Source organism: Bombus bifarius, unplaced genomic scaffold, assembly GCF_011952205.1.
Source record: "Bombus bifarius isolate JDL3187 unplaced genomic scaffold, Bbif_JDL3187 scf7180000008321, whole genome shotgun sequence".
NCBI lineage: Eukaryota > Metazoa > Arthropoda > Insecta > Hymenoptera > Apidae > Bombus > Bombus bifarius.
Window position 1 is genome coordinate 767,725 of NW_022884591.1, and position 15,079 is coordinate 782,803.

General features: G+C 42.0%; 1 protein-coding gene and 1 pseudogene across 1 annotated transcript; both read left to right on the plus strand.

Annotated features, from left to right (window-relative positions):
* The first annotated feature begins 98 nt into the window (after positions 1–98).
* Positions 99–4,022, plus strand: LOC117212550 (nose resistant to fluoxetine protein 6-like). The gene is made up of 13 exons (XM_033457444.1): positions 99–349; positions 845–1,089; positions 1,326–1,519; positions 1,642–1,763; positions 1,909–2,151; positions 2,248–2,455; positions 2,535–2,700; positions 2,787–2,866; positions 2,939–3,034; positions 3,108–3,237; positions 3,315–3,489; positions 3,622–3,764; positions 3,848–4,022. The coding sequence occupies exons 1-13, from the start codon at positions 127–129 to the stop codon at positions 3,968–3,970; spliced, it is 2,148 nt and encodes a 715-aa protein (XP_033313335.1). The 5' UTR covers positions 99–126; the 3' UTR covers positions 3,971–4,022.
* Positions 4,023–6,691: 2,669 nt separating this feature from the next.
* On the plus strand, positions 6,692–10,159 carry LOC117212555 (annotated as a pseudogene).
* The last annotated feature ends 4,920 nt before the right edge of the window (positions 10,160–15,079 follow it).

Genomic DNA, 15,079 nt, shown 5'->3' on the forward strand with positions numbered 1-15,079 from the left:
CGTATTTTCGAACATAGTACCGACATAGAACATTATTGCGAACAAGAGAAGAAAATACATTCGCGTGGCTGCCGATATTCCTCTATAATCAATTCTAATAACCAAGTGTAAATCTCATTTCAAAGTATGAAGTGCGGAAGAATTTCGTGGACATGGTTATCCCTTCTATCTTTAACAAACTTTTACGTGTCAATACAAGCGACCGAACTAGACCCCATGATCACGAAGAAGCTACTTCCAGTGTACGCGGTTTTGGAAAATGCTGATCTTCTAAATTCCAGCAGCTGTCGGACCCAGATAGATGTATTTCGAAATGCGGTGAATAACCAGATACTTTGGGCTCTAAGAGGTTAATAGAACTTTTGAGATATATAGCCGAATTCGGTTTCGCGAAGCTACCACCAGTCAATCACAGCGAAAGAAAAGAAGGAAGCAAACTAAACGAAATACGTACAACCGACCTTGATTCAAAAAAATGTATACCGTGTTTGCGATTGTGTTTAGTGACATGTTCTCGGTGAACACGTTTATACCGCGGAAAATTCGAATCAAAAACGATAGAAACAATTCTTGTGCAACCGCGAAGATTCTTCTGATTACGGTACCATCACGCTACGTGTTTTATCGAGCCAACTCCCGACTTTGCGATTTTCCTCCTACGTTGCATAAGAAACTAGTTCCTTCGTATAGGGCGTGTAAAAGCTGCGGTCGTCGTCGTCATAGTTTTTCCAATCAGCCGATGCTGTTGGCTTCAAACGGTGCGATTAATTTTCACACCGCTCCAGATCCTTATCGCAAATTGCAGCCCGAGTTGTTACCAATGAGATATCATGTGTTTTTTAAGCGTTGGATATCAGTGGAATGCCATCCAGAGGATTTGTCATCGGGAACAATCATTGGTTAGGAGACCCACAAGATTGCAAGCATTTCTCTGAAAATCGCACGCTATTACTATCAGAGAAAGTACGAAAGAACAATTCGATATACCGGAACCCGAATGAAGAGTACTCACCTTTTGAGTTTCGTTTTTTTATTGCACGTGCGCGGCACAATAGCACTGTGCAATATCATGTAGAAGTAGAAGACGAAGTAAGCAAATGGATATTCTAGAATTAGTATCTCGATTGTATATCTCTAACGATTCAAGTTCCAATGCGAATTACAATCAGTATGTAGTCAGTTTGTGCAGTCAATTAAGAATTTATCGCATTAAAATAATATTAATAGATGATATCATTAATATTAAAATATTTCATGAAATTTACGTGCGAATTTTTACGGTCACGACGGACGATCAGAAATTTGAGAAACTGCATTCATTTTAGGATTTGATCACGCTTGGACTTTGCTTACCGGCATCCTGCAGCATAGGCGATGTTGCCACTATGCTCGATAAAGTATTTCGTAATGAGACACTTTTCATTGGAAAACTTTTTAATATACACCTCAAGCTCATCGAAGTCTCCGATTTGATGGATAATCGTCAATGGCTACTCTCTGCGAAAATGATCTCCATCATGTACGTACATTTCAAACTCGTAATTTGAAACTTGAATTTTTGTCACTTCAGATATATATTACATATCTCAAGATCTGCATCCGATAAAATGCCATGTAAGAATTTTAAAATTCTGATTACAGAGGAGTTTTGTTATCGTTGTGTGCTACCGTAATAGCGGCCACAATATACGACGTTTTCCTCGATCGGAAGCGTTTAAATAAAGAAAGGGGGAAGCTGACGTTCGAAAGTACCAACTCGATAGGTAAGCCACACATATATTGATACTTGATATTAAATATTACTTAACACGAAACTGCGCTCACGTAACCAATTTTAATTATTTTTATCGCCTCGAGATGGAATGGGAATCACGGGAATGCATATAACGTACGGTTAACTTTGAATAGAATTGGAGAACATAAAAGAAGAGAAACGCGAAACCGGCAATGAGGAACCGGCACCCCGCGAGTCGGAGCAGCTAAATCGTATCAGCAAACATCTTCTGTGTTTTTCATTTCTCACCAATGTAAAAGAAATATTTAAGCCGGAAAAGGGTGGTAATAATCTGCGAGTATTCTACGGCTTGAAAACATTGACAATGGCATGGATTATTCTGGGGCACGTAGTGTTCTACGCATTTCACGTTATGAGTAAGAAACGAATTTTAACGATGTTTTAATTTTAATACTCCGATCCGATTTCTGATCTACCATGTATTTTTTTAATACAATCACTTATGTATACAGGTAACAAATGGCTTGTATATATACTGGCTGAAAGTTTACTCTTTCAAATCATAAGCAACTTCACATTATCGGTGGATGCATTTTTCTTTATGAGTGGCTTTCTGTTATCATATTCATTTCTGAAGGAACGACGAAAATATCAGGGAATTCCGCCTATAGCAAAGAGGATGAACGAATTTTTTCAAAAGATTGTCAAACGATATATAAGGTATAGTATAGTATCAATGCTTGATTAATTCTATCGATGAGATTTCGATGATAATAAAATAAATATATTAACTTCGAAGGCTTACACCTGCATATTTCTTCGTTATATTAATCGCGATATTGAATTTTACCTGGCATCATCATGTCTCAGCGCTTCTTCCTGTTGAGCATCCAAATACTAAGTGTTCCAAATATTGGTGGACTAACATACTTTACATCAACAACTTCTATAGATGGGATGAGCTAGTACGTATACTTTCTCAGATAATCTATTGCAAATATCGGTCGCGTTATTGCAAAAGAATCGTTTCGGAGAGAAGTACTGTTTGCAGTGTCTCACATGGAGTTGGTACCTGCCCAACGATATGCAGTTCTTCGTATTTGGAAGCTTTCTTCTAACTTTATCGATCACGTGAGTTTTTAATTTCGTTCTTTGATCCCTTAGAACCCAGTTTTACCTGGGCTCTAAAATCGACTGTTTCAGGCATTACAATATTGCCGTGGGTATAGGTGTTGTTGCGCTAGTTTCATCGATAGGATCACTAGTTTACACGGGGTACACTCTGAATTACCAGCCTATGTAAGCATACAAAATGTTTAACACTCTTTATAAAATAGGGAATTTGTAAATATACTTATATTCACTTTTCTAGGTTGGACGGACAATATAAGACACTCACATACTTTTATATACGACCGTGGTGTAGAATACCGCCATACCTCATAGGAATGGCCACATGTCACCTTCTTACAAAATGGAATTACAAATTGCATTTTTCAAAAGTAATGTATACTTTGTTTGTTCGTTATACTTATATTTTTCTGCATCTTTCAATAATGTGATTAATTTTATGTTTCAGATAACCTTAATCGCTGGTTGGTCCGTGGCAATTTTATGTAATTGTTCGATTCTCTTCGGACTCGCGAACAAGAACATATCTTTAGGTCTCTCCGTTCTTTATCTGGCCCTCAGTAGAACATGCTGGGCATTAGGTATTGCCTGGCTTGTAGTTGCATGCACTACGAATAATGGCGGTAAGTAGATATTTTTCATGTCACTCATTAATACGTTAATGTCATTCTAGTTATCGTAAAGATACTCTTTGAGTAATGCGAATTATTTAACGTTTCGTGAACTACACTCAAGTATATTTGTTACGTTTGCAGGTATCGTGAACAAAATCTTATCGCTGGATATTTTCGTCCCTTTCAGTAAATTAACGTATGGCGTTTATCTGATAAATTGTATTATTATTCTTTCGTTATATTCGTTAGATAATTATCCTCTCTTTCTCTATTACACCAATATTGTAAGTATGATAAGGTAGTTTCATTCGAACAATTTCAAAGTAATATGAATCCTATGTAATAATAACATATTATGTTTTTTCAGTCCTATACTGCCATTACAGTGATTATTTGTAGTTTCATTGCCGCTATTGTTCTGTCCGCAACAGTAGAAATGCCGTTTATATCACTCGTTCGACTGTATAGTAATCCGGCAAGTATGAAATAATCATATACTAATACATATTTTTAAGCCCCTCAGTTAATAAAGTGATGAAATTACTCTCTCGATATATGCACTTTGTCTGTGTGTCCGTCTGCCTGTCTCTCTCAATCTTAAAACATTTCCATTTATTATGATGTTCTCTGGAACCACAATTGGGAAAATAGCGTCTGTTGTTTAACGTAGATGTCCAGCATTATATTGTATCGTATAGTGTATTACATATCTTTCTTCCTTTCTTTCCCCTTTTTTCCCATTGTCTCTTCCTGTCTATTTTGTTGAAGTGATTCTCACTTCTAGGAAAACTCTACATCTTCTCTAGTGTTTAGTTATCTTAGTCCTCGAAGCCATCGAAAATCAATTTGAAGGGCCTCTCAGCCTCATAGCCTTTTCTAGGAACATAGGAACATGTCATGCACGGAAGATGTACCGGGCTATAGACAAACCAGTTCTCGTAGTTATATAAATACCCATAGAGTAAAATGTCACGTAAACTTGAAAGTTATATGATGAAAACAAGATAGCTAAGCCGTAACGTTTTTAATTTAAACTACTTTTTGATATCTTGATATTAAAAAATCTAATTATATTTGTTACATAGTTTAAAAAAACACTAATTTTGTAAATTAAAAATTTAACAAATTCATGAATATAACAAACTTAATATTTATTTATATATTCATATTTAATATATATTATATATTCCAAAAAATTATTTATATTTAAACTTTTTAAACATTTATATACACTACAATGAAAACTTTACTGATTTTAAATTATTTAATATTCATAAACCTAAATATTAATTTAATACTAATTATAAATTATTTTTATTTAAATATTTTTCCCCCATTAAAAAAATTAATATACCTAATTTTTTATATTATTTTTATAATAATAAATATTTTAACATTAAAACAAATAATTACATTAACTTTATTTATTTTACTAATTCTTTTTATTATTGTTTCTCTAATTATATTTTTTTACTTTATTTGCTTAGTTAATAAAATATAAAAAAAAATAATTATTTAAAATTAATATTAATCTTATTTATATTACTTATTATAATTATTCAAATAAAACAAATTAAAATAATATTACAAAATTTAAATTTTTCTAAAAATAATAAAATAAATATTATTAAAAAATTATATTGAAAACCTAATTATTGTATTTTATTAATGTTTATTATTTTTTTAATTATAATATTACTAATTATAACAAAAATTTGTTATATTAAAAATAAAAATCTTCGAGCAATAAAATGAAAAAAGTCATTTCAATAATTTATAAAACTCATATATTTAATTCACCTTTATCATTTATTAATTTACGTTCCCCAATTAACATTAATTATTTATGAAATTTTGGATCAATTCTTGGAATATTTTCAATAATTCAAATTATTTCGGAATTTTTTTATCTATACACTTTGCTTTTTTTTATTAAACTCTATTTTCCTCTCAATATTTACAATTGAGTATACACTGATCAAGTACGCGACTGGTCTGAGGGTAGAAACCGGTAAAGATATGTTGACTATTCCAAGGACACAGTACGAATGAAGTTTTACTGACGATACTGTGTCTGAGGAAATCTGGAGATGGATGTGTCTAAGGACACGGGACCATCGGATTTGTTGACAATTTCGGTTAGGAAAGTGAGGGCAGTAGACACCGCTTCTGATTGGATAATAAGAAGGGCGGTGATACTTGTACAAAAAAAGATACTTGTTTAGTCCGAAGGACCTTAACTATGAAAATGCCAAGACCCATGGTGGGTCCTTAAGACTATTGAACATACGCGCCAAGGATGTGCAGATATCTGGCTGCCATCTTGCCCGCTGTCACTGTGTGTGGGCTGGTCACTGATGTGGATTGATGTTACAGGGTCATGGCTTCGAAACTCTATTGTAAACTAACGCTAGTAGCGTGCGAATCTGGAATAGTATACACTGTACTTATACTTCTATTTATACTTACTCAAATATATTTCTATTATTTATTCATTCACGCATTCCTCTTTATTCAATTCCGAGATAAACCTCAACATATTTCAAAACAAGCTCGCATTTGAAGTGTCACAGTACTAATTCTTGATCACCGAATTATTAACACAGCCGCTCAAAATTGCACTGTTTTCTACACTTCCTCCATTATTCCTATATCCTGATATATTTTACGAGCTAATCTTGAAATCCTGATTTTATGTTGCTTCGTATATAACACTATACTTTTTTATTAAATGTGAACATACACGTAAAAACACGATGTATAAATTATATTCGATTTAAGAATAATTAAAACTTTAACAATTCTTTCCAAGGGAACGGCTGAGTTGCTACGACCCAGTTCCCTTGAGATCTATTATCTCCACAATGAATACAATACGATATTATTAATAACAAAAGAAAAACAATAAAAAAGAATTTGATCGTGAAAACCCCGCGACTCGCCACTTTAATTAAGAAGGAAAAAAATAATGGGAAGAAAATAAAACGATGGGGCAAAGTATCGAGTCGACGAAATTTCAAACAAGCTCGGATGTTAGTCAAAAATGGGGAAAACGACGTAAAATTTAAACGATCTTAGAAGCCTACTTTACAATTCATGAACAATACGATTTTGTTCGCGTCAAATAAAACTCATTCACGAGTAATTTTTATGTCCCTCTCAGAATCTAGTTAGACGAATGCAAATCTAAGAAACGGTCGTTCCTTACAGAATGAAAGCCCTTTCGTCGAAGAAGTACATCGTTTCAGGAAAAGATTTTTACTTTTTAGGCGTGAAGTACGTGACGGTGAAAGTCGATAAAGTAACAAACCGGTCAAGACTTTACCTAGCCCGCGTATAAACCTCGACCTTGAAACTTCCTTAATGCGTTGCACAAGAAACTAGTTCCTTCGTACGGCGCGAGTAAGAGTTACTATCGTCGTCGTCATAGTTTTCCCGATCAGTTGATGCTGTTGGTTTCAAACGGTGCGCTTAATTTTCACACCGCTTCAGATCCTTATCGCTAATTGTATCACGAGCAGTTTCCAATGAGAGTTCACGTGTTTTTTAAGCGTTGGATTGTAATCTAAACTGTAGTGGAGTGCCATCCAGAGGATTTGTCATCGGGAATAATCATTGGTTGAAAGCGATAATAGTGAAGAGAAGAGCAGCAGAAGAGGAGGAGGAACGACAAAGAGGAAGCACAGCAAGGAAGCAAAGGCCAAAGAAAGATAAGCGTTAAATATAAGTAAAGACAATATAAGAGATGTAATCTGGAAGTCGTCCAAAGCCGAAAGGCACGGACTAAAATAAAATAATAATAATAATAATCATTGGTTAGGAGACCCACAAGATTGCAAGTTTTCATTGGAAAACTTTTTAATATACATCTCAAGCTGATCGAAGTCTCCAATTTGGTGGATGATCATCAATGGCGACTCTCTGCGAAGATGATCTCTATCATGTACGTAAACTTCAAGCTCGTAATTGAAAACTCGATTTTTTGTCTAGCCAGATTTATATTACATACGTCGAGATCTGCATCCGATAAAATACCACCTAGGAACGTTAAAATTATGATTACAGAGGAGTTTTGCTATCGTTGTGTGCTACCGTAAAAGCGGCCACAGTATACGACGTTTTCGTCCATTGAAAGCGTTTAAATAAAGAAAGGGGAAAGATTACGTTCGAAAGTAACAATGCGATAGGTAAGCTGCACATACATTGGTACTTGATATTGACTATCACTTATCACAAAACTATGCTCACGTTACCAATCTTACTGATTTTTACCGCTTCAAGTTTATTACATGGCAATGTATGTGACGCACGGATTACTTTGAATAAAATTGGAGAACGTAAGAGAACAGAAACGCGAAACCGACAACAAGGAACCGGCACTCGCAGAGTCGGCAAAGCAGAATCGCATCAGCCAACATCTTCTGTGCTTTTCAGTTTTAACCAACGTAGAGGAAATATTTAAGATGGAAAAGAGTGAAGATAAACTACGTTTATTCTACGGTTCGAAAACGTTAACAATGGTATGGATTATTCTGAGGCACATCGTATTCTTTGGATTTCATGTTCTGAGTAAGAAACGAATTTTAACGATATTTTAATTTTACCACTCCGATCCGATTTCTTATCTACTATATATTTTTTTAATGCAGCCACTCATGTATACAGGTAACAAATGGTTTGTATATACAATGAACGGCAATATATTCTCGCAAATCATAAGCAACTTCACATTATCGGTTGATACATTTCTCTTTATGAGTGGTTTTCTGTTATCATATACATTTCTGAAGGAACGACGAAAAGACAAGGAAGTAGTAGTAAAGAGAATGAATGAATATATTCAAAAGATTGTCAAACGATATATAAGGTATAGTATAGTATCAATGTTTAATTATTTCTATCGTTGAGATCTGGACGATAATAGAATAAATACATTAACTTGGAAGGCTTACACCTGCATATTTCGTTGTCATACTGATAACGATATTGAATTTTACCTGGGACGATCATGTCTCAGCGCTTCTTCCCGTTGAGCATCCAAATGTTGAGTGTTCCAAATATTGGTGGATTAACATACTTTACATCAACAACTTCTATAGGTAGGATGAGCTAGTACGTATACTTTCTCAGATAATTTATTGCAAACATCGTTCACGTTACTACAAAAGAATTCGTTTCGGAGAAAAATACTGTTTGCAGTGTCTCACATGGAGTTGGTACTTGTCCAATGACATGCAGTTCTTCGTATTTGGCAGTTTTCTTTTAACTTTATCGATCACGTGAGTTTCTACTTCCGATTTTTAATCCTTTAGTGCCTAGTCGTACCTGATCTCTAATATCAATTATTTCAGGCATTGCCATGGGCATAGGCATTGTTTTGTTACTCTCATCGATAGGATCACACGCTTACACGGGATACACCCTTATTTACCAGCCTACGTAAGAATACAAAATGTTTAACATTCTTTATAACATAAGGAATTTGTAACTATACTTCTATTCACTTTTCTAGGTTGGACGAACAATATAAGACAGCGACATACTTTTATATACGACCGTGGTGTAGAATACCGCCATACCTCATCGGAATGGCCACATGTCACCTTCTTACAAAATGGAATTACAAATTGCACTTATCAAAAGTAATGTATGCTGTTTGTTCGTAGACTTATATTTTTCTGCATCTTTCAATAGCGTGATTAAATTTATGTTTTAGAAAAGCTTAATCGTTGGTTGGTCCTTGAAAACTTTATGCAATTGTTCGATTCTCTTAACTCGCGAACAAGAACATATCTGTGGCGGATCGGTATCAACAGGACGCCGACAGGTCGAGGCATCAACGCGGCGCAACACCTCCCGGGCGATCCGCGGGTACCAACCGCCGAAACCAGAGGGTTACTACGACGACGAGTCTGTCTGTCTCGCTCGCGGTCGAATATACGGGCGCACGATATAAATACCGCACATAGCGAGACTCCCTCTATGTCTAAGGCAGGGACTACCGGGCATAGTCTTACTGACGAGTCCACCGGTAGTCCCGGGACGAAACGCTCATTCCATTTTCAGCTAGCTCCAACACACCTTCCTTACATATCCTTAGGTATATCCGTTATTTATTGGACCCTCAGCAGAACAGGCTGGGCATTAGGCATTGCCTGGCTAGTAGTTGCATGCACTACGAATAATAGTCGTAAGTCGATATTTTTCATGTCACTCAGTAATGCGTTAATGTCATTCTCCATACTATAAAAATACTCTTTGTGTAATGTGAAGAATTTAACGTTTTGCACACTACACTCAAGTTTATTTGTTACGTTTGCAGGTTTCGTGAACAAAATCTTATTGCTGGATATTTTCGTCTCTTTCGCTAAATTAACGTATGGTCCTCATCTCCTTAACCCTATTACTGTACTTTTGGCTTACTCTTTAAATTATTATGTTTTATACGTTAATATCGTCACCTTTGTAAGTATAATGAAACTATTTCGTTCGGGCAATTTCGACGTAATATTAATATCACGAAATAACGTTTCTGCTTTTTTACTCCGTTACAATAATTATTTGTAGTTTCAGTGCATCTATTCTGTCATCCGCAACAATCGAAATGCCGTTTATATCACTTCTCTGATTGTATTTTAGTGCACGAAGCAGAACCAATGAAGTTGGTAGTAAAAATTAGTCTGAGTCGTCCAATTAGTAAACTTATGGCAGGAAGTTAGTCTTTCATGTGTCGAAATATTGAAAAATATATCTTTATCGCAGTGATCTCTTAACTGCATGTAAGTGATTGTTTCATAAAATCTCCTGGTTCGTTATTCATAATGTTGTTTAATTTATTAAAATTCCTGGGAAGACGAATTAATTAAGAGAATCACTTGCGGAAAAGTTTTACACGCTCATCTTTATTGATGAGGATATTGTACATAGGAAAGTAATTTGGACGACGTAAATAAGATTATATACAAATAAATATAGATCTCTGAAGGAGGAGAAAAAGTCTTTGCCGTGCAGTACACGGCGACCTTCTCATAGTTGTTTTTCGTTCCTAACACTGTCATATGCCTTGCATATTTAAAAAAAAAAGAGACTTGGAGAACATGATAAAAAACGCGTAGACAATGTTGCAAGTTCACGTCACAAGACCATAAGGTAAGCACAGAATGATCGAAACCAAGGAAACGATACCGCCGTCAACTGACCCCATGAAGGACAGAAGAGAAGACAGAGAAGTCCGACACAACGACTGTGAGGAGAACGGCCCGGAGGAGGCTATGGAGACGGAGCCTTCCCCGACCTGAGCGGAAGAAGAGGAGAAGGACCGCTGCTCCTGCAGTGCAATCTTAACCGCCGGGCTCAGGATTTAATGTTCCAGAGCCTGACGGAGCGGCGGATTGCTCTGACGGCAGTGACCGAGCCGTACAGCATTCCCGACGCGTCACGAGGCGCTGGGGATCTGAACGGTTCGGTCGCCGTGTTCTGGACCAGGATCGCAGGGAGCCCCTCTTGCTCGGTGATCGAGCGGGGACGGGGCTTTGTGGCCGTGAAATGGGGCGACCTGGCAGTGGTGGCCGTCTACGTGTCGCCCAACATCAGCCGGACAGAATACGCCTCCTTCCTGGACGGGCTCGCGGCTTGCGCAAGGCGTTTGGGCGCCTGTCCGTCACTGGTTCTCGGGGACTTCAACGCCCACTCAACAGCGTGGGGCTCCCGCAGGACCAACGGAAAGGGGCGCGACGTACAGGACTGGGTGGCCGCACTCGACCTGCGGCTTATGAACCGGGCGTCGTCCAGCACGTGCATGGCGTGGCGGGGAGAGTCCATAGTGGACCCCACATGGGCAAACCCTGCCGCATCCCGCCGTGGTTCCGGTTGGGAAGTTTTCCCGGAGGAGACCCTCTCGGACCACCTCTACATCTTGATGGAGGTGCCGGTTGGCGGCGCGATGGGCGACCGTTCGTTGGGTGCGCATGGGCCCATCGGCCCACCAGGAAGGAGAAGAAGATTCCCGCGGTGGGCGATGACCCATGGCGGCGGCCGCTATAGCCGTCGCTTGGTTAGAAGAATCCAGGTCCGACGAGGACGCGGAAGCGGGAGCGACCCGGCTGAGGCGCGACATGCACGCGATCCGCGATTCGTGTATGCCGCGGTCTGGAGCCGCTCGCCGCGCCGGCGCTGTGTACTGGTGGTCCGAGGAGATAGCTCGTCTCCGTGAGACATGCATCCGCGCCCGGCGCCAGTACACCAGATCCCGCCGCAGGCGGCGGGTGGACGAAGACACGGTGGCTCGTCTGTAAGAGGCCTACAGCGAAGCGCGAAGGCTCCTGCAACGAGCCATCAAGGAGGCGAAGAAGCGGACCTGAGACGAGCTTCTGGCCAGCCTCGACTCTGACCCCTGGGGGCGCCCTTACAAAATGGTATTGAACAAATTCCGTCCATGGTCACCTCCCTTAACGGAGAGCATGGACCCTCGATTCCTGGACGAGGTCGTCGGCACCTTGTTCCCGGGAGCAGCGGACGAGGGAGATGGCAACCCTACCGAAGAGGAGGAGCAGGAGCCTCAACCGCCAGAAGAAGAACCACGTGTCTCCGCGGGAAGGTGGAGCCCGGAATCGAGGGTCACCGAGGAAGAACTGGCCGGAGCCGTCGGGAGGATCGGAGCGCGGAAAGCACCGGGTCCCGATGGAGTCCCGGTCCGCCTGTGGAAGGACGTCGCCGGCGTCTTGGCCCCGAGACTAATGCGTCTGTTCGACGGATGCCTGTCTCGGGGTGGATTCCCGCGTCGTGGAAGGAGGGGCGGATGGTCCTGCTGCCGAAGCCGGGGCGCTCCCCGGACTCGCCCTCCGCCTTTCGGCCGGTGTGCCTTTTGGACGAGGCGGGCAAGCTGCTGGAGAGAGTGGTGGCTGCCGGCCTGGAGTCGCATCTGTCCCGGAGTGTGCCCGGACTGCACGACGGCTAGTTCGGTTCCCGGAGAGGGCGGTCTACGACCGACGCTATCGCCCGCGTCCGCTCTCTTGTCGAGGGGGCCGAGCGGCGTGGTTACGTGGCGCTGGCCGTGTCCCTGGACGTGGTCAACGCCTTTAACAGCATCCCCTGGGACAGGATATGCCGGGCCCTCGAATTCCATCGGGTGCCCGCGTACCTGCGGGGTGTGATCCGGGCGTTCCTCCGGGACCGGAGTATCGTCTATACCGTTCGGGGCGGAGGGGTGACCGGGAGGGCTGTACACCGCGGGGTCCCGCAAGGTTCGGTGTTGGGTCCGTTGTTGTGGAACATCGCGTACGACGCAGTGCTTCGGACGCCGATGCCTCCGAACTCGACACTGACGTGCTACGCCGACGACACGTTGGTGCTGGTCTGGGGCACGGCATGGGGTAGAACCGTCCGCCTGGCGGAGTTGGCGGTGGCCTGCGTGGTCGCCGAGATCAAGGGATTGGGACTGAGGGTGTCCCCAGAGAAGTCCGAGGTAATGTGGTTTTGCCGTTAGGCCGATCACGGGACGCCTCCAGCGGGTTATCGCCTGAGGTTGGAGGGGGTTGAGATCGGGGTCCGAACCAGCATGAAGTATCTGGGCCTAAGCCTCGACAGCCATTGGACTTTCAGCGCTCACTTCGAGCGCCTGGCGCCGTCTGTTGAGGCGACCTTAGGACGTTTGCTGCCTCGGCTGGGCGGGCCCGACGTCGGAGTGCGCCGGCTGTACGCCGGCGTGGTGCGATCGAAGCTCCTCTACGGAGCTCCGATCTGGGCAGAGGACCTGATGACCAACTGTCGCAGTCTCCTAGCGATCAGGAGGCTGCACAGGACGGTGGCCATCAGGGTAGTGAGGGGCTTCCGCACCATTTCTGCGGCGGCAACGGCGGTGCTAGCCGGGTTTCCCCCGTTCGAATTGCAGGACCCTGAGGTGTCGCGAGATTTACCTCCACACTCGGGGTGTGTCGGGCGGGGTGGGCCCAGCGGGCGCCGACGTCAGGGTTCGGGCTCAGCGAGCTTTGCTTGACAGATGGCGCGCCAACCTCGACACGAGAGCGGGTGCACCGGGGATAAGGGTCCTCGGGGCCGTCCTTCCAAACTGGGACGTTTGGTTGGACGGCGGCGGACCTCCTCTGACGTACAGGGTGACGCAGATGCTCACCGGACACGGCTGCTTCGGTGAGTATCTGCACCGAATCGGGAAGGAGGCGACCGCGCGCTATCACCACTGCGATGCGAGCGTGGATTCAGCGCAGCACACGCTGGAATACTGCCAGGCGTGGGCGCGGCCGCGCCACGACCTCATCGCGGAAATCGGATGGGACCTTTCGCCGCCGACGATCCTCGAGGCATTGTTGGTAAGCGAGAGAAGGAGGAGGGCCGTGACCTCCTTCTGTGAGCAAGTTATGCTTCGAAAAGAGGCCGCGGAGAGGGTGAGGGTGCGGTACTCTCACCCTGAGAGGATTGACCGGCGAGGGCGCGGCAAAGGCCATGGATGCGCTTCAGTGAGGCGCGCTAGGTCCGCCGCGCCCCCCGGTGGGGTGCAAACTTAGGCGCTGGCAGCTCAGCGCCCCGGGGCCCCAAAGCAGTCCAGTAGGGGAACCGGACTGTCTGGCACGGCGGCTCCGGCGACGAGGGACGGTGTGACAATGGCCACACACCGCTCCATCAAGCGGGGGGGGGGTGTATCGTTCACACCGGTTCCCGGGCCCCTTTCGATCGCAGCCGGGACGGTCATCGTGGAGGTTTTAGTCGGTTGGAGTCCGGCACTGCCACGCCGCTTTTCCCCAGAAGCGGCTTGGTGTCCGTGCGGATTTCCTCCACGTTAATAATAATAATAAAAAAAAAGAATGATCAAAACCTAATCCATTATTCAGGATTCAAATGCACATAGAATGCTCGAGACACCAAGCTGGAAAGTGGCGTAGCAGCAATGATTATTTGCTGCAAGGAAGAGAAGCTGGCAAAGATTAATTATTATTATGAATAATTGACAGAGTTATTTTAAGCAGATGGTACATACATTGTGTGCTTGATGTAATATGTCAATTGGAATGTAAGATCAGACTTATCCAAAAAAACATTTAATAATATCTCGGACGAGACATGTTGGTACGGATAAGACAAACTGACTGTTTAATTAAGTATTTTCGAATTCGTGAGGATGGTTGATTTAATGTCACTGGTCATTCTCCTTTCACAAGTGATGAGACCACTGCTCGTGGCATCTGGGTTGCGCAGCGAATCGAAAAATTCATGTCGAAATAAGAAATAAGGAAAAGAGAGAAGAGAGAAGAGTCACAAGTTGCTGGTCAACGCAGAAAACTGTTAATTTCTTAAGCGATAAAATACGTGTTCAATGACTTCATAACGTTATTATTGTTAGGAGAGGCAGAATTTTATGGGTTCAATTATAAAAAGTTGCAAAAGCGTATTTATGTAAATGGATAATAATATAATAATAATATATAACATATAATATAATAATATAATATAATAATATAGTAATATAAATATAGAATATGAAATAAAGTATACGATGGAATTCTGCCTCGGTGTATTAAATTTGGTCTACAATAAAGTATGCAGGACATTAGTATGGAACACAGACTGAGCAATACAACGGTAGGTA